We start from the raw sequence: 23,449 nt of genomic DNA on the forward strand, positions 1-23,449 counted from the left end.
GAAGCAGAGGGAAGAGCAAGAGGGATCAGTGTATGAGTTCAGCAGAAAGGCCAGGAGCCCTGCCACGTGCACTTGCGAGAAGGGCCAAGAAAATTTGTGTTCAATCTCACCTTCCTCCTGCTCTCCGGCATCCTGAACTGACAGCCAGGAGGTAAGGTAGCTCCTGATACCGTTCACCTGAGTGAGAAAGTAAAATTTAACTCAGACTGCAAAAGTAAAAATACTTTGGCCACTTAACAGGTTGGAAGAGCAGAAATGGATAAAGACAGCTACAAAAATAATAGGAAACAGTATTTCACTGTATCTGTAAAATGATAATACTACTTTCCCTCATCTTTTTTGTCATTACTGCTTTCCTTTTATTTTCCTTTTAAGATTTTATTTATTTATTTATTTGAGATAGAACGAGAGTGAGAGAGAGAGAACGCGCAAGCAGGGGAAGCAGCAGGCAGAAGGAGAAGCAGACTTCCTGCTGAGCAGGGAGCCCAATTCAGGGCTCGATCCCAGAACCCCAGGATCATGACCTGAGCCGAAGACAGACACCCAACCAACTGAACCACTCAGGTGCCTCTCACTGTTGCTTTCTTCTTGAGAAACGTCATCCTCTAAATTCATAGACTATCAGAAAATCTGCTATTGGAAATTGCCTCAGTAAGAATGAAATATTCCACTTTTGCCACACAGAAGTGGCCTCAATTTGCACCTTTGGACCAGAGCTTCAGATAAAGGGTTTCTAGGCACAACGTTCAACAGCTGTCTTAGCTTTATCATTGACAAGGAAGCAGAGCCCTGGGTCCACGTTGCAATCCAGATCTGAGGTTGACTGTTTTATACAAACCTGCTTTGTTTTAAGCTTATCAAAATCTGTTTTCAAATTTAATCAAGACTCCACCGTCACCCATAACTCTACCCTAACTCTGTCCCTTTGATGGTAGTTCCTCTGGCACGAGCTCTTTCTCACTGAAATAGTCAGTAAACCTAATTTTGCTGAATGGCAAGTTTGTTTCTGACGGTCTTAGGCTGATTGGCCTAGGTCATGGGCATAAATGGGGGCAGAGCAGAAAGCAGATCTCAACGGTCACGCAGGAAATATCCAGCATAGAAATAAAGTCCTTCCCCGCCCCAGCCCCAGCAATTCTGATTCCCCCCCATCACCTACAGACAGAGTGCTGTGGAGGAAATGTGGAGAGGGAGAAGAGGAAGACCTTCATTCACCCTGCATTCATAGACATCTGGGGTTGAACAAAAGGGTTGTAAAAATGATCAGTCAGTCTATGAGTAGGCCTTGAGGCAACAGAAAGATCTAGGCCCTTTACTAAGGCACAATGGAAGCACTGGGTCTCCTGACATTTGAAGAACTGCCCCTCTCCCCCAACTGAAAGGAGTCCAAAAAAGTGAAAGGGATAAGGGAGAATGCTAAAAATGCCCTTCCTTTGAACACCATCTTTGTGCAGGCATCTGGGGGAGGCCGGCTGGAGCAGGGTCATCTGCCAGCCAGGCTTGTAGGACTTCGCTTCTCTTGTTTATCCCCAGCCACATCTGGGGCAGCTGCCAGGGCCCGCCCCCACTCTGCCGTCATTGGAGGAACTCAAACTTAAAGGCTGCGGCTAAGAATCAGGGAGTCTCATTTTCCTGTTACTGGTGGACCTGCTGTGGCTGGTCTGGGGGCGTTGAGACCTCGTCCAGACCCTGGTGGAGAGTGAGCCTCTCACCATGTCAGCCTGCTGCAACTGGAAATGCATTTTCCAGTATGAGACAAACAAAGTCCTCCGGATCCAGAGCGTGAATTATGGAAGCATTAAGTGGATCCTGCACATGCTGGTCTTTTCTTACATCAGGTGAGTGCGGTGTGGGGATGACCCCAAACGTCTGCAGCGATTGACAGCCCAAAAGTCCCCAAGGTGCAGCTTCTGGTGCACATCCTGAATTCCTCATGGTTTTAAATCTGAGACTTTTTCCCTCATAACAAGCTGGGGCCGGAGGGGGTTGGGGTAGTGGGGAAGCAGCTGCAGGCGGGAGGAAACAGTGCCAGTCTGCTGCCGAAAGAAGCCACAAGAGACAAAGCCACACTTTGGGTTTTACCCCAGGCCTGCCAGGGTAAGCTGGGCAGGGCATGCCTGGGGAAAGTAGGAAACAGGGCAAACCCTGGATTCCAAGGGAGGAGGCAAGGATTCAGGGCCTACCTGGTGATAATCCTGGCATCTGTCTGAGTCATCACTGCTGAGGGGAGGAATAGGACCAGACTTGTCAATGTAACTTGTCCTCTCTAGTGTCAGGAAGGCCCCCTCTTGCTCTTTTTCGTGTCTGTTTCTTAACAGCTTATTGAGATATAATTCACAGACTACACAACTCACTCATTTAAAGGGAAAAAATTAGGGGAGGCTGGGTGGCTGAGTCGGATGAGTGTCCAGCTCTTGATTTTGGCTCGGGTCATGATCTCAAGGTTGTGGGACTGAGCTCCACATCAGCTCTATGCTCTCCTTCTCCCTTTGTCCCTACCCCTGTTCGCGAACTTGATCTCTTTCTCAGATAAATAAATAAATCTTTATAAAAATAAATGAAGGGTACAATTTAGTGGGTTTTAGTATATTCAGACTTGTGCAACCATCACCACAATCAAGTCTAGAATATTTTCATCACCTCAAAAATAAACTCCATAGCCCTGAGCCATCACTCCCAATCCTTCTGCTCCCCTGTAGCTCTGGTGACCCACTGATTCACCCTGTCTCTGGGACTGGCCTATTCTGGACATGTCATAGAAATGGAATTGTGCACTATGTGGTCCTTTCTGTCTAGCTTCTTTGACTCTGCATCATGTTTGCAAGGTGCACCCATGTTGAAACATGTATCTCTACTTCCTTCCTCTGTATAGCCAAGTAATATTCCATTGTCTGGATGGACCTTTCTTGGAGGGGGTGGACATTTGGCTTGTTTCCAGTTTGGGGCTATTATGGATAATGGACAATGCTGCTATGAATACGGGTGTATGCCTGTTGGCATGAACATGTTTTCAGTTTTCTTGGGTATTACACCTAGAAGTGAAACTGAAAGATCATTCAGTAAATTTATTTTCAACATTTTAAGTAACCACCCATTTTTGGAACGGCTGCACCATTTCCTATTCTCACCAGCAACGTATGTTCCAATTTCTCCACATCCTTACCAAACAGTAGCTCTTGTTGGTTTTTTGGATTATGGGCATCCTACTTAGTGGTTCTCATTGTGGTTTTAATTCACAGTTCCTTACTGGCTAATGCCCCATTGCTCTTTGTGATGATGATGGTGGTGGTGGTGAGAACTTGCATCGCTAAGGTCAGACAGTGTGGCTAAGGGTTGGAGCAACCTATTTTATAACTCTGGCTTAGTTTCCTTGGCCAGGTCACTTACCCGCTGAGCCTCCCTTTCTGCATCTGTTAATAGAATCGTCATAATTAAATAAGAAAAGGCATGGCAAACACTTCTCCATGTCTGGCATAGGGTAAGAGCTCTACAAATAGCAGCTATCTTTAAAAATAATCATTTTGACTTAAAAAAATAGAATTACCATAGAATCCAGTAATTTCACTACTGGGTATTTACCCGAAGAAAATGAAAATACTACTTGGAAAAGATACGTGCATCTCTACATTTATGGCAGCATTATTTACAATAGCCAAGATGCGGAAGCAACCCAAGTGTCCACTGAAAAGGAATGATAAAGAAGATGTAGGAGGGGGCACCTGGGTGGCTCAGTGGGTTAAGCCTCTGCCTTAGGCTCAGGTCATGATCCCAGGGTTGTGGGATCGAGCCTGCATCAGGCTCTTTGCTCAGTGGGAAGCCTGCTTCCCTCTCTTTCTCTGCCTGCCTCTCTGCCTACTTGCGATCTCTGCCTGTCAAATAAATAAATAAAATCTTAAAAAAAAAAAAAAAAGAAGATGTAGGAGATATATAATGGAATTTTGCTCAGTCATAAAAAAGACTGAAATCTTGCCATTTGCAACACCATGGATGGGCCTAGAGGGTCCTAAGTGAAATAAGTGAAGTAAGTCAGTCAGTTAAATTTCACTCATGCATGGAATTTAAGAAACAAAACAAATGAACAAAGAAAAAAAGGATGTAAACAAAAAACCAGACTCTTAAATACAGAGAATTAACTGGTGGCTGCCAAAGGGGAGGGAAGTAGAAAGATGGGTAAGATAGATAAAAGAGATTAAGAGTATACTTATCTTGATGAGCACTGTGAAATACATAGAATTGTTGAATCATTATATCATACACCTGAAACTAATATAAAACTACTAATTATACTTGAATAAAAAAAGAATGAAAAAATAATCTTTTTGTATATAATAGGCATTTTCATATGCACTGTCTCCTTTGACTGTCAAAGCCCACACCCAGGATCTGAGGTCTGGAAGGTGGATTCCATAATCCTCCACCGCTTTGAGCCTTGGTTTTCTCATCTGTAAAATGGGGACAAAGGTTGTCGTAAGGATTAAATGAGTTACTAAATGTAAAGTTGTTTTAAAAATACCTGGTGTACGGCAAGCCCTCACCAAGTGTTAATTCTTCTTATTAATAATATTACTAGGATTATTGCAATTTGATGCATATGTTTACTATGTAACAAACACTAAATAATAAACACATATATTAAATTCTAAAATAAGACACGTTACTTAAGCCAGATATCATAGAACTGAAGACAAGGAGCATACTTAGGAAATGCTCCTTTATGCACCAGTACATAGTGTAAAGTTTCGCAGGCGAGGTAAACACAACACCAGGCAAGGTGTGTGCAAGGCAAGATTTATTAAAGGCACTCTCCGGTGAAGTTTCAGGGCTCAGGAGAAGGGGAGCCAGGAAAGTCAGGCCAGGAGGAGGTGGGTACCTTTGGTTGAGGTTCCGTGTAAGAACCTATTTTATATTTTTATATTTTAGCCAGAGGATTCCATTGAGGTTAAACAATAACCTTGTTGTTTAACCCTTAAACTGTCCCTGCTCCCCTTCCCCCAGGGAACTTACTTAAAAACAAGTCCCAGGAAACCAGCCTCAGGTAACAAAGCTCAGATTCAAGGATGGGTCAGGCCAGGTGGAGACATCCATCAGTGGTGGGGGTTGCATACTGTCTCCCTAGCTACCAAGGAGTATGGACCCCGCCCTTTGGGAGCCCTTTGGGCGCCAATCCTAACCAAGGTGAACCTGTAATTCAATTGGTCACCTAGCAACATTGTGCAGTTTTCTCTGTGTGTTAAACAATTTCATAGGCCACCTCTTCGTGGCCAGGCCCAACCACATGGCCTTTGCCCTTAAAAGCCAATCCCTAAAGGAGAGCGGGGTCGCCCTCTCTGTAAGAGGCACGGCCCTGGCCAGCCAGTTTGATTCTTGGTGCTTGGTGCAAAATAAAGCTTTCGCTTGACTTTCACTTTGTATCAGTCTCGCTCCTTTAATCACGGACCCATTATTGGGGCATAACATTCCGCAACTCTGGAAAGCAGAGTCGGAGAAGTCACACTGGGAGGGAGTTGGTGGGGGTCTTTTAATGGGCCAAGGCAGGGCATGGGCTCACATCCATATATGGTAGGGTATTTGGTGATCGGAGGGTATGGGGTGGGGGTCCTGATACTCCTGTTTCCTGCATAGGTATCGGGTTACCTATGGAGATGTGACCTGGGCGTACATCCCTTTGGCGGGAGAATCAAGGGTTAAGGAAGGCGGGGAGGCTGGAAGATGGCGGCCCCAGCGTCATTTCTATTGTTCCTCCTGCATTCCTGGGCCCGACCCAACACATAGATCATGCATCACGATTCCATGAAACAGGTGACGTGATTTCCTGATATTCTTGGCACATGATTTCTTAAAAGCAATATATAAGAACAGATTCTCATGAGAGCGACTTGTAATGAGAAATTTTGTTCGCTCACAAGGTGGAATCTTATCTTCCACACATTTAACTCCCTCAAACCCAGCAATGTGTGTTCCATGGGAGCCTGGAGAGACAGCACAATTTCAACAGTGTAATGACTAAGTGAATGGGTGCCCCAGACCAGGTTTGAGATGAGGTCCCCAAGTTGGGGATCCTTGCCTGTCTGTTCCCACATGCTTTCGACAGAGTAACCATCTTGTCACCCTACCTATGAATCTAGATACACACTCTCCACCTTACATGTCCCCTAAATTTTCACCTGGAGCAAAACTGGAAAAACGGCAACTTATTCCAGAACTGGGGGGAAAAATGGGCTCTGATGGGCTTGTTGGAAGGTAGAAGGTCTGTTTGCTGTGCCTTGTGGACAACTCAAGGTTTTACCAACCTTGTGTTGACAAGACATGATTTTTTTAAAAGATTTTATTTATTTATTTGAGAAAGTGAGAGAGACACAGAGAGAGAGCATGAGAGGGGAGAAGGTGAGCAGGAGAAGCAGACTGCCCATGGAGCTGGAAGCCCAATACGGGACTCGATCCCTGGACTCTGGGATCATGACCTGAGCCAAAGGCAGTGGCTCAACCAACTGAGCCACCCAGGCGCCCGACAAGACATGATTTTTACCTTAAGTACTGACTTTAGAAGGTGACCCCTATGTAAAATACTACTCCATTTTTTTATATTTTAAAAGATAAAATTAAAGAAAAAGTGTTGCCAGCTTGGTTTTTTTCCCCTCCATGCTAACGGAATATCTATTTACATCCCATGAATGGAGTCCCATAGACCACTGCTTGGGAAATGCTGCCTTAAGTTGTACTGTGAGGCCCTGTGGTGAAATGGGGAGACCCATGGTGCACAGGGACTGGGGTGGTAGTTTATATCAAATGGGACGGTATGGATCACAGGCTGGAAGTCCAGACAGGCTCAGGTAATAGTCAAGACACGTAGAAGTAGGTTGTGGATTCTAGCTGTGGCCTCCTCAGTTCAGAGCCTGTCCATCCTAGGGTTGCAAAGGCAAAGAGCCAGGATAATGAAGTAAGACAGGGCTTCAGTTATTGAGACTGGGGTGCAAGGAAGGGGCTGTCATTAGAAGAAATAAGACAAAAGGCTGGTTAGCATCTCACAGTTCCTCAAAACCAAGTTCAGATTGGAATCAAAGGCAGGGCTACAGCTATAGGCGGGGTTAAGTGGCTCCAGCTTCCAAGGTTACAGAAGTGTGTAGACAGGATGCTGAATAGGCCTGTGCTAGTCAGAATTGTCTGGATAGTAAGTGACAGAGACCTAACTCAAGTTAGGCACCAAGCCACACAGTGGAAGAGATGGAGCTGCCCTCAGACATGGATGGTTCTAAAAGCTCAAACTATGCCCTTGGGTTGGCCCTCTCTCCCCACATTGTGGCTCTGTGTGACTTTGTTCTTGAATAGGCTCTCTATGTAGCAAGATGCTATACTCAAATCCTCAGTAACTCCAGAGGAACAGGCAAGTCTTTCCTGATAGTTCTGGCATTAAGTCCCAGGAAAGTCTCTGGTTGGTAGAGCTTGAATTACATATCCACTCTGAATCAATCCTCATGGCTAGGGGCATGGTGTCACCTGATTGGCGAATCCTGGGTCACGTGCTCACTCCTGTGGCAGGAAGTAGGGACAGGGTGCAGGGCTCAGAGCCCAGTCTGAATCACATACATAGACTTTACCTTAGGAAAGAATACTGTTGCCAGAAGAAATGGGAAAAGAAAGGGGGTAGGGCAAAGGAAAAACATCCATTACAGGGTCTTTCCAAAAACCAGAAATTCCAGAGATTTCTGAAGTCTACTACTCTATCCTTAGCTTGTCTCAGCCCCGCACCTGCACTGTGGAGACTCTGCCCCAGGTTATTGCAGGGCCCTTAGTATTCTCAACAGAGATTTCCTCTGAGAATCGGCTCCAGGAATCCCACAGGGTTTTCCAAGCCATGATTCTGTTTTGCCCTCTGGCCTCAATGAGGTGGGAAGAATGGGATAATGATGACTACACTCCCAGGAAAACTAACTGAAAAAGCCTGAATGACAATAAAAATAACTTTCTTATCCAGCTGGCTTTATTTATATCATCTCAATTGATATACGGGGATGTAGGTATTCTTTTCATTGTTGCACAGATAAGGAAAGAAAAGCTATGAAAGATGGAGTTAATTTCTGAAATATCATCCAGGTAGAAAGTGGGTTTCAAAAAGGATTCAAATCCAAAACCAATCCAATTCTCTTAACCCAGAAAGCATACTACTGAAGTGGTGACCCAGCAGACTGAGAAAGCCTGAGTAGTAGGCCTCCTAAACCCTTGTTCAATTGATCATTCTTCCTTCTTCAGCACAATCTTTGTCTTTCTGGGTTGGCCTGGGCAAGTACAGGACAAGGAGGGAGGCTGGAATGAGGATCCCATAAGTTTACCCTTTTCTATCGTTCATTTATTCCCCCATATAAATTTCTGACTATCTACTATGAGTCAGGAACTGTTGATGGCTCTAGAGATTATAACGGTGAGTGAAACAAAGTTCCTACAACTCAGGGGGTTACATGCCAGTGGAAGAGTGAGATACAATACAAAAAAAAAAAAAGAAAGAAAGAAAAAAGACATAACTAAATATCTGACGGTGATAAATGATAAAGGGTAATAAAGCATAGAAGAGAACAAAGAATGCTAATGGGCAAATATGAGTGCATGTGGGGTAGAGACATTTGGGCTAGGATCGGCATGAAGGGAGGGAACAAGACATGTGTTGGGTTGGCAGGCTCGGGAGTGCAGGAGGAACAATAGAAATGACCGCCTTCCAGCCAGCCCCCCCCCCCTTTCCTTAACTCTTGACTCTCCTGCCAAAAGGATGTCTGCCCAGGTCACATCTCCATAGGTAACCCGATACCTATACAGGAGACAGAAGTATTAGGACCCCCACCCCGTACCTCCAATCACCAAAATACCCTACCATATATGGATGTGAGCCCATGTGACTTCCTCAACTTCCCCTTTCCAAGTGGAGGAACCCTGCCCTAGAGTGCCCACCTCCTCCCGCCTTGACTTTCCTGCCTCCCCTTCTCCTGAGCCCTGAAACTTCACTGGAGAGTGCCTTTAATAAATCTTGCATTGTGCCCACCTTGCCTGGTGTTGTGTTTACCTCGCCTGTGAAACTTTACAACATGAAGTATCTAGAAGGGTGTTTCTGGTGAGGGAACAGCAAATACAAAGGCCCTGAGGTAGAGACTTGATAGGGTGTTCAAGCAAGGAGGTCAGGGTGCCTGGAACAGAGGAAACAACTTAGTGCATGAGAGGAAGTGGGTGAACTGGAGAGATAACCCCGGTTGGGGAGGAAGGGCAGATCATTCCGAGCCTTGGAGGCCACTCGCGTTCTTTGGATTTTATTCTCAGTGAGTTGAGAAGCCGTAGGAGGATTTTAAGCAGAGAAGTAAGATATTTTCATTTTCTTGGGAAGATTTCCCTCCCTCCTGGAGACCAGCCCTCTCAGAAGCTTTTCCAGTGACTAAAGAAGAGTAGGAAAGGTTGAGAGAAAAAAGGAGAACACACTCCACTCAAACTGCTTCTTCTCCCTTAACCAGTCAACCTCTGCTCAGGCTAAGAGAAGCACAAGATTGTCCTGAGTCCAGGCTGGTTGCCTGTTTCATGGGAGGGTTGCCACACACCTACCTGTGAGGCCTTTTCCAACTGAGTGGAAGTGAGTCCACCACAGACATGGGAGCAGACACCAGAGGCTGGGGAGGGGCAAATCCAACCCAGGCATGGCCCTGCTATGGTTCCTGCCACTTGAGGGCAATAGAAACGTGAAGAGATTTGCCACGTTCTCATCCTACCCTGAACCCCTGGGTGATATGATAGAGATGGGGGGGGGCAGAGAAAACCCATTTCAGGAGGAGACTGCCTCTAGGAAGAGGAGAATCCAGCCACCTGACTCAAGGGACCGAAAGAACAGTGAATGCACATATCTGAAAGCAAAAACAAGGAGCCCCCAGAAGGTAGTATGTTCCAGAAGCTGGTGAGAGAGGAGGGAGGAGCAGGGACCAAGGGCAGAGAAGACGTAGGCAAGGGCCAGACTGCGGGAAGAGCTGGAATTTGTTCCTCAGGGACAGGATTTACAGAGGATAGTGAAACCATTTGATTCCTGTTTCTAAAAGAGCTCTTGGGCCTCTGCGCAAAAGGCAGATCAGGGTGGCAAGAGTGACAGGAGAAGGGCAGTGAGAAGGGCACCAGAGTCACCCAGATGAGAGAGGTGGCGACCCCGATGTTAACGGGACAGTGCAGGTGGACAGAAGTGGGCAAAGCGGTCTACGGCCATACCACCCTGAACGCGCCCGATCTTGTCAGAAGTGGGCAAAGCGGGAGTAAGTTTTGGAGGCAGGACTGACAGATTTGCTAGGAGGAAGAAGATGACTCTGGGTTCCCAGGTGGCTGAGGATGCCTTTACGGACAGGAGGAAGACTGAGGGGCAGCAAGCTTATCGCCTAACAGCACCGTTAGCGATGTCAAGGAAGCAAACGACTACTACCATTATCGGCATCCCTCCATTAATGCCCACACAAAACATTAAGAAAGCTGGAAGCACCCAGTCTACAAAAACGGTCCTTTCAAATGAATAAATTTAGCTTTATGGAGAGATTGCCTTGTTATCCTGGTTTTCTCATTTCACCCTGGAAACCGAGGCTTCTCTGTGGACCAGCTCTCACACGCCCACAGGCTTCTGGGCACCACCACACCAGCCCAGCCTCCCATCCAGGGCAGGAACCTCCCAACCCTCCTGGGTTTTTAGCACAGAGCTGAAAAGAGAAAGGACCCGATCCGGTAGACTATTCACAGAGCAGCACGCGTCAGCTGGCTGACGTGCAAGGTGCCAAGAAGGGGAGGCGAAGGTGGGACTGGAGAAGCCAGCAAGGATCGTATTATGAACAGCCTTGAACTTCATCCTGAGGACACTGAGAAAGCTCAGAGAGTCCTCCTCACCCTGCCACCAACATTTCATTATGAAAAATTTCAACCATGCAGATTTGCCTTTTCTAGACAGTATTTCTTCTCAAACTCAGCAGAGTGGATTCTGTTTAGAACCAGATACCCTGCCCAATATAATGCTAATATATCCTTATTACAAAAGAGTAAACAATGACCCAAGAAGGTTAAGTAACTTACACACGGCCACATAGCTAGGAAGTGGTAGAGCCAAGATTGAACCCAAGCTTCTCACTCCAGAGCCCAAGCTTTTACTAGTAAATCACCTAGAATATGGAGGAGACAGGAGCACAAATGGAGGCAAGGAGACCATTCAGGCTACCCGGTGGCCTAGGTGAGAGGTGATGGTGACCCAGACGGAGGAGGTGACGATGGCAGAGGAGAGAAATAGATGAATAGCATTAGGAAGATAAAACAGGATTTAACAGTTGAATGGTTGAGGGGTAATGAGGGAAAGGATGCTAAGGAATGTTTCTGGATTGGGCAACTGATGTGTGGTGGGAGAACTTAGTGGGATAGGAAATGTGGGGGGAGGTGCCCATCTGGGGTGGAAGATGAGTTCAGAACTGAAGCCATACATTGTCAATATACATTGTCATGTCTATGGGACATATAAATTTGGATGCTTAGTAGATAGATAGATATGTGAATCTGGAACTAGAGATAGAGATTTTTATATCACCAGCATATAAATGGTAACTAGAACCATGAGAGTTGCTACAACTGGCCAGCAAGCGTAGATGTAAATGAGGAGCCAAGGAGGGCTTAGAACAAACCCCTGAGGAGTGCTAACATTTAAAGATATCATTTATTGATTTGAGAGAGACTGGGAGAGAGCATGAGAGGGAAGAAGGTCAGAGGTAGAAGCAGACTCCCTGCAGAGCTGGGAGCCCGATGCGGAACTCGATCCCAGAACTCCGGGATCATGACCTGAGCCGAAGGCAGTGGCCCATCCAACTGAGCCACAATTCAGGTGCCCTGAACGCTAACAGTTAAGTGATGGGAGCACAGAAGTCCCTGAAGGATACTCAGAGGGGTGGCCATGGAGACCCAAAGATAGGAGAATGTGGATTCCAGGAAGTTAAGGGAAGAAGGGGAAGAGGGGGTGGCACAGTCATCGGGGTCAAATGCTGCTGACAGTTTTAGGAAGATCAGATCTGTAGTATGTCTATCAGATAGAGCAAGGATGACGTCACTGTTTACTTGGCAAGAGAGGCTTTAGAGAAGGGGTGGAGCAGGAGCCAGACTGGAGTGGGCGGAGGAGTGAATGGAGATGCAGAAATGGATGTGGTGACTCACTCTTGCAAGGGCCTTGGCTACAAAGGAGAAGAGAGGCACTGAGTGGTGGTGGTAGGAGGAGAATGTGGGGTCGAGAGAGGGTTTATTTTTAAGGTGGGAAATGATGTCAGAATGCAGATGGAAAGGAGACCAGAGAAAGGGAGATGATGAGATAAATGAAAATCATCATCATCATCATCATCATCACTGTCACCAACTAGCAACCACAAAGAAAGCTTATTCTTTTCTCGGACTAACCATTAGACATTTCTTCCTTACACTGAGCCCAAATCAGTCTCCCTGTCATTCTCCCCTTTAGAGTTCTGTCCTGTGATCCCTTTTCTAGTTGACAGTCTTCACATGGCTGTACCCTGCTACTGTATTTTCCCTTTACTTTAAAATAATGACCTCAATCCCTCTGGCCATGTGCCCTCAACATGGTATCCATTTCCCTTACTCTCTCAGCCAAGCCCACACAACCGCACGCTTGTTTTGTCAAGGCCCTCTTAGAAGTGGTGCACGCTCTTGCTTTGCTGGTGGAAGCATGAAATGGTTCAACGTTTTGTGGTTTGGTAAAATGAATTGAATACAAAATGTATGCATCCTTTAACCCAGAAATTTATCTTAGGGTGTGAAATTTATCTTTGGTGCAAAAAGATTCTTTTGCAAGTACATGCCTGGCGACGTGAGAGAAGAGGGTGGAGAGGCAATGAAGCATAGCACTGAAGAGAACAGTGCTCGCTTCGGCAGCACATATACTAAAATTGGAACAATACAGAGAAGATTAGCATGGCCCCCACGCAAGGATGAAGAGAACAGATTTCGCCTCCATGGTGAAAGACTCAAGGCTTACCCCCTCCCCGAAGATCAGGAACAAGACAAGGATGCCTGTTTTCACTGCTGCTGTTCAACACTGTACTGAAAGTTCTAGCCAGAGCAATTAGGCAAGAAAAAGAAATGCACGCCATCCAAATTGGAAAGGAAGAAGTAAAATACCACTCAGATAATATGATCCTATATATGGAGAATCCAAAAGAGGTCACAAAAAGCCATTAAAGTTAATAAACCAATTCAGTAAAGTTTGGAGGTATGAGATCCACACATAAAAACCAACTGTGTTTCTGTACACCAGCATGAGGAAAGTAAAAAAGAAAATTAATAAAAATCATTGCATTTATAATGGCATCCAAAAAAAGCGTAAGACGTGGGGCCAGTGTTTGCTATTCTGTGACTTAGTCTATTGGGGCCGCTATAACAAAATATCACCGACAGAGTAGCTTATAAATGACAGAAATGTGCTTTTCACAGTTCCGGAGGCTGGGAATTCTAAGATCAAGGTGCCGGCACATAAGGTGTCTGGTGAATATGCACTTCCTGCTTCACAGAAAGCCATCATTTTGCTGTGTTCTCACATGATAGAAGGGGCAAGGAGTTTCTGGAAACTCTTTCGTAAGGGCATTAATCCCTTCAGTCCTCATGACCTAATTACTTCTCAAATGCCTCACCTCCTACTACCATTGCATGAGGGGTTAGGTTTCAAAATTTGAACTTTAGGGAGCCACAAACATTCAGTCCAAAGCACTATGTGAACTGAGGCTCGCTTTGTCTGTACCACAGTCTGCTCAGATATAAGGTGGGGACAATACCAAGACCTTCCTTACAGGGATGTTTTGGGGGAGGTGAGGATTGAATGAGTTAATACATATTATTAACATATGCTTGGGGTGCCTGGGTGGCTCAGTGGGTTAAGCCTCTGCTTTCAGCTCAGGTCATGATCTCAGGGTCCGTATTGGGCTCTCTGCTCAGCGAGGAGCCTGCTTCCCTCTCTCTCTCTCTGCCTACCTCTCTGCCTACTTGTGATCTCTCTCTCTCTGCCAAATAAATAAATAAAATCTTAAATAATAATAATTTTTTAAAATATGCTTAAAAGAGTGCTTGGCAGGGCACCTGGGTGGCTCAGTGGGTTAAGCCACTGCCTTCGGCTCAGGTCATGATCTCAGGGTCCTGGGATCGAGTCCCACATCGGGCTCTCTGCTCAGCAGGGGGCCTGCTTCCCTTCCTCTCTCTCTGCCTGCCTCTCTGCCTACTTGTGATCTCTCTGTCAAATAAATAAATAAAATCTTTAAAAAAAAAAAAAAGAGTGCTTGGCACACAGTAAGAGCTGTATCAGGGTTACCAAAAAAAGAGTTTATAACTGGAAAAACTGAGCAGAACTTCCAGTTAAATATCCACCAGGAAGAGACTGGGGGCAAATTATCACAACTCTCCTCTTACGTTGAACTATATGGAATTGCCAATATCTACTCCTTTGGTCTAAAAAATGATCAATTTCATAGGTTCTAATCTAAACAACTAGAATTCTCTGTAATGACTAAAAGTGATTCCATATCATGGATCTGTCTTTATCATACATTTATCACCACTGTTGTGGAAAGATTTAATAATATATTATTGAGTAAAAATAACAAGTTATTTTTGTTATAATGTATGTAGAGTGTGGTCATGTTTGGGTGTCAAAGATGTGGGCATAAAGAGATGCTTAGAAGACATTCTGTTTCAACAGCAGTAAACTCCGGGAGGGAGGATACCAGAAGTTTTTCATATTCTTTGTGCAGTTCTGTGAAATTTTACACTTTTACAACAATTAACAGGGTTTTCTTGAAAAATATGTCTCATAAAACCCAAACACAGGGCTCTTACAGCTTGCTGCCTACTGTGGCCATAAGCCCTTGGCTTACCACCACCCAAGAGTGAAATATTCTGCTTTTTTCACTGAAGCTTAAGATTACACTAATTGTTTGTTTTGTTGTTTTGTCTTCTTCTGGATGATATAACATAATGTTGGTTCATATGGGCTCAGGATTATCTAAAATGTTCAGGCCTCTAACATAAACTTCTGCCACTTGGTTGGGCTCTGGTTTGTACTGGCATAACTGAGTTTTTTGGTTCAAGGTTAGGATTTTACATGTATCCATTATTTTTCCTCTAACTGATAAACTTTAACTAATAGATTAAGATTCACTCGCTGTTCTCCATGTAGTTGAATGTGTAGAAAGTATTGTATTCTGGAGTACATGATCTTTGAATGAGAGAGAGTATTTGGGAAACATTATAAGGAAAGGTTTTCCAGAAGTGTTGGCTGATGGAAAAGAAATGCAATAGCCAAAAGAAATTAGAAGTGAAGATGATGTCGTAGCTAAGCCGTGGGTAACAAGAAACTGAAACTCCTTCACTCTAGCTCAGGAAACGATGGCGTAAGGTGGAATGTGGGAGGGCTCTTATAAAGCTACAACAGGCCAACTGTATTGGGGGAGACTAAATAATGGCCCGCAAAAGATTTCCTTCCACTCCCAATCCCTAGGACCTGTGAATCTGTATGGGCAAAAGAACTTTTGTAATTAAGTAATTGATGTAATTGAGTTCAAGATCTTGAGATGGGGAGATTATCCTTCATTATCTGAGCATCCCGAACTTAATCACAAAAGTACTCAAAAGAGTCAAGAGGGCCCAAGCTAGAAAAAGGAGATATGACAATGGGAGCTGATGTTGGAGTGATGGGGCTAGGAGCCCAGGAATGCCAAGGCAGCTTCCAGAAGCTAGAAAAGATGAGGAACAGATTGTCTCATGGAGCTTCCAGAAGGAACCAGTCCCCAGACGTCACCTTGATTTCAGCCCCTTAAGACCATTTTTAGGTATCTGACCCCCAGAACTAAGAGAATAAATTTCTATCAAGACACTAAGCTTGTGGGAATTTGTTACAGGAGCAATAGAAAACTAATACAGTTGGTACTTAATTTGCCTTGGGGGTGCAGGCTCTCCTCCACTTTCTTCTCAGTGCATCTGTTGCTGTCCTTGACCCCTTGCAGACCTCATCCCACCGCTGAGTAGGGCAGGGATGAAAATAACTGGATTCTTCTCTTGGGGTTTTAAACACAAAAAGCAGTGGCTGTGGGCCCAACTTCTCCATGAGCCCCAGGGGACACAGTGCCCAGGGCCCGCAGTCCCTTTAGGGGCCAAGAAAATGTTGGCCTTGAGCTAAGTGTCAGTTACCCAGATCTGGGGTGGTTCACTTTCAGATCCCATCCTTTTGCTTTACCTTTACTCAGTGAGCCCATGAGCTGTGAGGGAGAGTCAGGCTTTGCTGAGCTGTGCTTCCCGGCCTGAGGCCCTTCGAGGACTCTCTCACCATGCTGGCATAGGGCCCCCTAAGGTGCCAATAAGAGAAAGCCCTTCATATCCAGGGTGTGCAAGTCCTCTTCACGGTGAACACCTTCATCTACACCTGTTGAGTTGGAGCTGTGTGTGAGCCTCAGAGTTCCATAGCTGAGCTCATTCTCTGTCCCTCCCTCCTTCCCATCCCTCTGTAGCCCGCCTCCTGAAGCCACACCTGCCTTGAGTGCCCACTTCCCTTCCCATTAGTCCTCTTTGACCTGCCCAGGTTCGTCAGCTTCCCACTGCACCATGTCTTTCTCCCCATCCTCCAAGGCGTCTGTAAGCCCCCAGCTCCTTCCTGCCCACGCACCAGAGGGACCCATGGGTTTTCAGTCTTCAGCATGCACAGAACTGTAGCTTCTTCTAGCTGAAAGTTCACAGGGATCTGGGAGCCAGGCAGCCCTCCCCTTGTTCCCGTGGGTACCCATGGCTACAGGTGACATGGCTTGTCTGAGTCTTGGGGATGGTCGTTAGGGCAGAATATGGTCAACTCTTTTCTTCTTTTTTTCCTTTGATGCGGCTCTTGCATGACAAGTTCATTACCATACAAAGACTAGTTTTCTGACTTATGAGAGGGCTGGATTCCATTACAGCTGATCTATAACATGTTGTATGCCTGAAATGAAGATGACAGACTCAAACTGAGCTTCCCAAATGGTGGGCCAAACTGACCCAAGGTTATTCCGGGAGCATGTCACCATGTCGGACACAGGACACTGCACAGACTGTGTTCATACTGTGATGCCAGGCTGAAATACACGTCGAACAAGTATATTTGTCTATGGAATTGTATGTCATAACTCTTTCTCATATATGCTGATGGGACCTAAAGTCTGGATCTCTAGTTCCAATGTCCTTCTTTTTCTTTTTTTAATTTTTAAATTTTTAAAAAGATTTTATTTATATATTTGACAGAGAAAGAGAGAGAGAGAGCATGAGAGGGGAGGGTCAGAGGGAGAAGCAGACTGCCCGCTGAGCAGGGAGCCCAACGCAGGGCTCGATCCCAGGACTCTTAAGATCATGACCTGAGCCGAAGGCAGAGGCCCAACCCACTGAGCCACCCAATGTCCAATGTCCTTCTTGATGAGATTTTTTTTTCTTATTTTCCTTAGGATTTTTTTAAGGATTTATTTATTCATTTGAAGGAGAGAGAGACCCAGAAAGAGAGGGAACATAAGCAGGGGGAGTGGGAGAGGGAGAAGAAGGCTTCCCAGGGAGCAGGGAGCCTGATGCGGGGCTTGATCCCAGGACCTTGGGATCATGACCCCGAGCTGAAGGCAGACTCTTAACAACTGAGCCACCCAGGCGCCCCAGGATTTTATTTTTGAGTAATCTCTACACCCAACATGGGGCTCAAACTCACAACCCCAAGGCTGTGGGAGAGGGAGAAGCAGGCTCCCTGCTGAGCAGGAAGCCCGATGCAGGACTCGATCCCAGAACCCTAGGATTGTGACCTGAGCCGAAGGCAGAGGCTTTAACCCACTGAGCCACCCAGGCGCCCCTGAAATAACCATTTTAAAGTGATCAAGTCAGTGGCACTAAATAATACCTTGTTGGGGTCCACCACCTCTATCTAGTTTCAAAACATTTTCAGCACTCCAAAAGGAAACCACACACATTCATAGTCACTCCGGCTCCCCATTCCCTGGTACCCATCAGTCAACTCTCCGTTGCTGTGGATTTACCCATTCTGGATTATTTCACATAAATGGGATCATACAACATGTGGCCTCTTGAATCTGTCTTCTTTTACTTAGCATAATGTTTTCGAGGTTCCTGCACAGTATAGCATGTTTCAGTACTCTATTCCTTTGTCTAGCTGAATAACATTTCATAGTACAGGTAGACCACATTCTGTTTATCTGTTCATCTACTGCTGAACATGTGGACTATGTCCATCTTTTGGCTATTATGAATGGTGCTGCTATGAGCATGCGTGGACAGACATTTGTTGTTTTGGATTTCTTTAAACTTTACATCACACTGTGCCATATGTGATTAAGAGGTCTGGCTGAGGACCTCAGTTCTGCCAATGACGAGCTGGGTTATCATATGCAATTTCCTGTATCTCTCTGAGCCCATTCTCTCATCTACAAAAGGGATGATTACAGTAACTATCTCCTACTGCTGTGATGATTAAACAGATGATGCATGGAGAGCACCTGGCATGTACTAATTGCTCAATAAAGGGCAGCTGCTATTATCAATATTAATTATAAACCAGGTGGATGTTTCTGGAAAACGTGGGGCTGACCTGCTGGACACATCCTTAGGTATTGGTGTGTTCCTCAGCCCCAGGACAAAGCCAGTGGACCAATCTGAGGCTGGACTCCGGCAGGGGAGAGACTGCCCTGTAAATGAGGGCCTGTATTGGGCAATACTGGAGACTGACATTGGGGGCAATCGTTTCCATGCGGTGAGTGCTCGCAGGTGCCAGATACGATGTTGATGAGTTTGCACACATACCTCATTTCATCCTCACAACCAGCCCTGAGGTAGGTACGATGATTCTTGCCACTTTACAGCTAAGGAAAGTGAGTCATGGAGAACGCAGGCAGGTAGCCTGCCCAAAGTCACCCAGCGAAGCTAGGATGTGAATGGAGGCAGCCTTCAGAACCTGCATCCAACACCACTGCCTTGTGCCTCCCTTGAGAAAAACCACTGATGCTTTTCTGTGTCTGCCGTTTAGCTTTGCTTTGATCAGTGACAAGCGGTACCAAAAGAAAGAGTCTGTCATCAGCTCTGTGCACACCAAGGTGAAAGGGATAGCAGAGGTGAAGGCGGAGATACTGGAGAATGGAATCAAGAAGATGGTGTCTGAGGTCTTTGACACCGCAGATTACACCTTCCCCCTGCAGGTGAGCTCTTGTCACCACTCTCAAAGACTCCTCCCTGGTCACCAGGGCCCTGCCTCCCTCCCCTGGGACCCGGAGCCTCAGGCCAAAAAAACACTGGCCCTATTTTAAAAGCTCTGTGAAAATCCCAACTGAGAAAACCTAAAAATTGCAAAATTGGGTCAGATCCAGCAGCTCAAAGATGATTCTATGCTTTATCGAGTCCTACGGGGTTTCTCAAAATAGCAGTGTGATCTGGTGCATTTAAAGCACGATTTGATTCACTCACAACTTGATTTATACACAGCTCTTTAGAAGCAGGGCCATCAAGCCGGCAAGGTCTGCCTATATTCAGGAGAACAAAGAACTTCCTACCTGGACAGGACGGACCCTTCTAAATTGTTCTTGTGGTTTTATCAACAAAAATATCTCCAGAAAAATAAAAACCACTCACTCAGATACGTTCTTGCACAAGGGAAAGGAAATGGATGACAAAGAAAGGAAGGGTGTGGGTCACGGGGAGAGGCTATCTGGCTGCTTAAATTTGCAAGAAGAGAAAATAAAAGTAGAACAGTCAAAAAGGAGAATCAAAGTAGGAACGAGAACACCAAAGAACAGACTGGGAGGCTGGGAGGGACAACGGGCCCCTTCCGTAGCATCTGGGAGCTGGGGTGCTTTGCAAAACCGTAAAACCCAGGCCACTATTTGTTTCTACCAGAGGGTTCAGTAAGATCTCCAGCTATTTCCTGGGTTATGGGCTGCCTTTTGCCCTTTAATTAAAATCCTGAAAAAAAGAATCCTGGATAATCTGAACAGTGTTCTGATGAAGCCAACACCCCACTGCACTCCCCCAGCAAGTCTCTTAAGTTTCGATTTAACGGGATTTTATTGTGTGCAAAAAATGACAAGGCTGCTTTTGAGGCTGGGATGGAAAATGAATGCTCGATCAGTTCCGAATGTCCCTTTGCTCTCCTTCAGGTCAGCAGGGCGGTTCATCCAGCTTTGATACTAAGCCCTCAGTGCAGTCCAAGTTGCTCCCAGACCTGATTTCTAGAGTGTGGTTCAGAAAGGTGGAAGACTCGCCCCACCCCAGGCACTGAGCAGCCTGGATTTTTGACAAGTAATTCCGCTCTCCAAGGCCTGGCATTTATCTCCTCTCCTCTTTCTCTGCAGGGAAACTCCTTCTTCGTGATGACAAACTTTCTCAAGACAGAAGGCCAACAGCAGGGGAAATGTCCTGACGTAAGGAGGGGACCTGGCGTGGTCGGGGCGGGTAAGAAGAGCTTCTGGAGGGGGCACAGGTCAGAGGAAGTTGATGGGCAGAGGCCATTTTCACACTGCGGTTACCCTAAGGCTGGCCATTAAACCTGCTCCCTAGAACACAGAAACTCAAATGTGCATAAACGAGTCATCAAATTTCTCTTTTCTTCGTTCTGTCCTCAGGCCTGGACCTAGCTGACCTCATTTTCTGAGGCCAAGAGGAAGCGCTGGTGGCTTTGCCCAGTTCTGCAGTCAAGCGCTGCTTGGACCAGGCTTCCTGCCCTCCAGCCCAGGAGGCTTTCCCTGAAAGTGGCACCTGGCTGCTTTGGCATCTGCTTTTTAGATTTTCATTTTTATTTCTTATTGACATGTAACTCAGATGCCATAAAGTCCTCCATTTTGAAGTGAAGCAATGAGGGGTTTTTCGTATTTTCACAATGTTGTACCACTACACCACGACCTAATTCTAGGACATTTTCATCATGCCAAAAAGCAGTCCTGTACTCATGAGCAATCACTCCCTTCCCCCCCTTCCCTCAGCCTCTGGCAAGCACTGATCTACTTTCTGTCTCTGTGGATTTGTCTATTCTGGGTATTTCGTATCATTGAGATCATACGATATGTGGCCTTTTGGGGCTTCTTTCCACTCGGCATCGCATTTTGAAGCATCGTCGTGTTGTAGCAGGAATCCGTGCCTCCTTCCTTTTTATGGCCATGTTATATTCATTTTATGAATGCACTACTATTTGTTTGTCCTGATGACTATTTGGGTTGTTTCTACTTTTCGGCTGCTGTGAATGGTGCTGCTGTGAACATTTGTGTACAAGTTTTGGTGCGTACAGAGGCATCTGCTTTTCTGTATATTAAGAGATACATGCTGCTTACTCCCCACTATCTTGTCCTTCTCCCTTCAGTTTCCCACCAGGAGGACGATCTGTTCCTCTGACAAGAATTGTAAAGAGGGACGGATGGACCCGCAGAGCAAAGGTATGTTCTGTTTCTTTTCTGGGATCCCGGGGCAGGGGTGGTCTGGTACCCTGGTGACATTCACAAGGCCCTAAAGTTCAAATCTTTAGCTTCTGGCTCTCAGCTGCCTTTTTCCCCCATCACTAGGCCATGGGAGAGCCTATGTCTGTCCCATGCCTCTGCTCTGTCCCCAGAAGACTGGCTACTGTCTAGCAATGTGATCTAATTCCCTAGTGAATTAGATCAGTTCCTGCTCCTGCAGCTCCTGAAATCCTTCAGAATTAGCATCTTCGGGGTTCTCGTTGACAAAAAAATCCAATGGCCCCCAGTGCCATCTGTGTATGCTGAGCTTTCCCCCTCAAATTTCACCAAAGTTTGAGGATTATGAATTATAGGCCCAGGGTGCCTAGGGCTGGTACCACTGCTAACCTATAGTATTTCTGTATCCCTCGTTTTAACTTAGAGAGTCACATGACAATAAAAAAAAAAGACCACAAAAAAGATAAAGCCATCAGTGGTTACAATACACACGCATACACAAAAAAGGCCTATGGATGTTACATTTTATTCCATAAGAAGTGGGTGTTTGAGCTGGTACAGAGACCATTCAAACACGACTTACTATTTAATTTGCTGCTCGGGAAACTGCTAGTGACACGAATGCTCCAGAAGATATGCCATGTTCATTCTGTGGCTTTGCACACCCCTGATTCATGCTGTACACCCCTAAGGGACTCAGGTGCCCACTTAGATGCCAAGTTCTAGTCCACGTATGCCAGGCAAGAGAACACACTCTGCTCAGCTCCTCTCTCAGCATATTTTCTTGCAAAGAAACCAAAAAAGCCAACAGCATCCACAATCTCTCTGCCTTCTCTCTGAATCTTTTTTTTAAAAAAACTTATTGTACGATGTGCGCTTTGCTTGGGTTGCCTTATGTAAGTTGGTGGTTCAAATGGGGTTTCGTGGAAGCTGAAACTGCTTGGGTTGACAAGGATAAATAAAGAGTCTCTTGCTTGAGTTTAGTTCATGACGCACCCACGGTTTTCATACCTGTACTTCTCTGGTCCCTTGGCCCTCCCCACCTCTGCACCAGGGATCCAAACCGGAAGGTGTGTAGTGTATAAAGAAAGGCTGAAGACCTGTGAAGTCTCCGCCTGGTGTCCCGTCGAGGAAGTGGGAGAGCCCCCCCGGTGAGCTGCGGGGGATGGGGGGAGATGGGGTGGCCCTGATCATTGAGCAGATGAAAAGTCCTGGGTCCTATTGACTCAGCACACCAGTGGTCTCCGAGAAGGCCATGCTAATTGTTAAAAATACTGCAATAATTCTGTACTGACTGGTATATAACTATTACCCTGAGCACCCTTGGGTAACCCTGGGCCCCCGGCTGTCCCAGCACCTTACAAAGCACCTCTGGAGCCCTCCTCTAGCAGTACAGCAGGTCCCACTCTGACTGGTCGGTGTCCATACTGACCGATTAAGGATGGGAAGGTGGCAGGAAGGGAGGGAGGAAAGGAAAAAGGAAGAAAGGGGAAGTGAAGGGGAGAGGAAAGAGGAGGAAAGAGTAAGGGAGGGAGAGAAGAGAAGTTTTCTTAAATTAAGTGGTCACAGTGACATACAGATTTGTCGATCCTTTTTGTTGATTCTTCTCTTTAACACACAAAGTCAGACCCAGAAAGCAGAACTTGATGTTAAATCTCAGAAACCACAGGGATTGGTACTTTCAGCAAAAGAACAGAGAGTCCTGGATTCAAATTCTGACTCTAACACTTCCTCACTGTGTGACCTTGAGCAAGCGGTTTAACCTTTCTGAGCTTCATTTTCCTTATTTCTAAAATGAGGATAAATAGTTTCCCCCACTCACAGGGCTGTTGTGAGAATTAAATGAGATGATACTTGTACCCCAAAAGCAAAGTGAGCCCCATGCCTGGTTTTTAGTTAAGTGTTGAATAATGGCGCGCACACACACACACACACAAATGATCCGCCCCTAGAAGTGTGGTGGTTCTAGACCA

The 23,449-nt window shown here is 45.9% G+C and overlaps 2 protein-coding genes and 1 pseudogene across 3 annotated transcripts in view; 2 read left to right on the forward strand and 1 right to left on the reverse strand.

Annotated features, from left to right (window-relative positions):
- Nucleotides 1-23,449, reverse strand: part of IFT81 (intraflagellar transport 81) — a 145,187-nt gene that overhangs the window by 117,977 nt on the left and 3,761 nt on the right. The window lies entirely within an intron of this gene.
- P2RX7 (purinergic receptor P2X 7) overlaps nucleotides 1,634-23,449 on the forward strand; it is a 47,784-nt gene continuing 25,968 nt past the window's right edge. For both annotated transcript variants that reach the window (XM_044244302.1, XM_044244303.1), the window contains exons 1-5: nucleotides 1,634-1,838; nucleotides 19,067-19,235; nucleotides 20,385-20,453; nucleotides 21,386-21,458; nucleotides 22,531-22,627. In XM_044244302.1, the coding sequence (XP_044100237.1) occupies nucleotides 1,714-1,838; nucleotides 19,067-19,235; nucleotides 20,385-20,453; nucleotides 21,386-21,458; nucleotides 22,531-22,627 (533 nt within the window). In that variant the 5' untranslated portion in view covers nucleotides 1,634-1,713. The remainder of the gene's footprint in view (nucleotides 1,839-19,066; nucleotides 19,236-20,384; nucleotides 20,454-21,385; nucleotides 21,459-22,530; nucleotides 22,628-23,449) is intronic.
- Nucleotides 12,900-12,975, forward strand: LOC122903827 (annotated as a pseudogene).

This window comes from Neovison vison, chromosome 3 (genome assembly GCF_020171115.1).
Source record: "Neovison vison isolate M4711 chromosome 3, ASM_NN_V1, whole genome shotgun sequence".
In the NCBI taxonomy this organism is placed as follows: Eukaryota; Metazoa; Chordata; class Mammalia; order Carnivora; family Mustelidae; genus Neogale; species Neogale vison.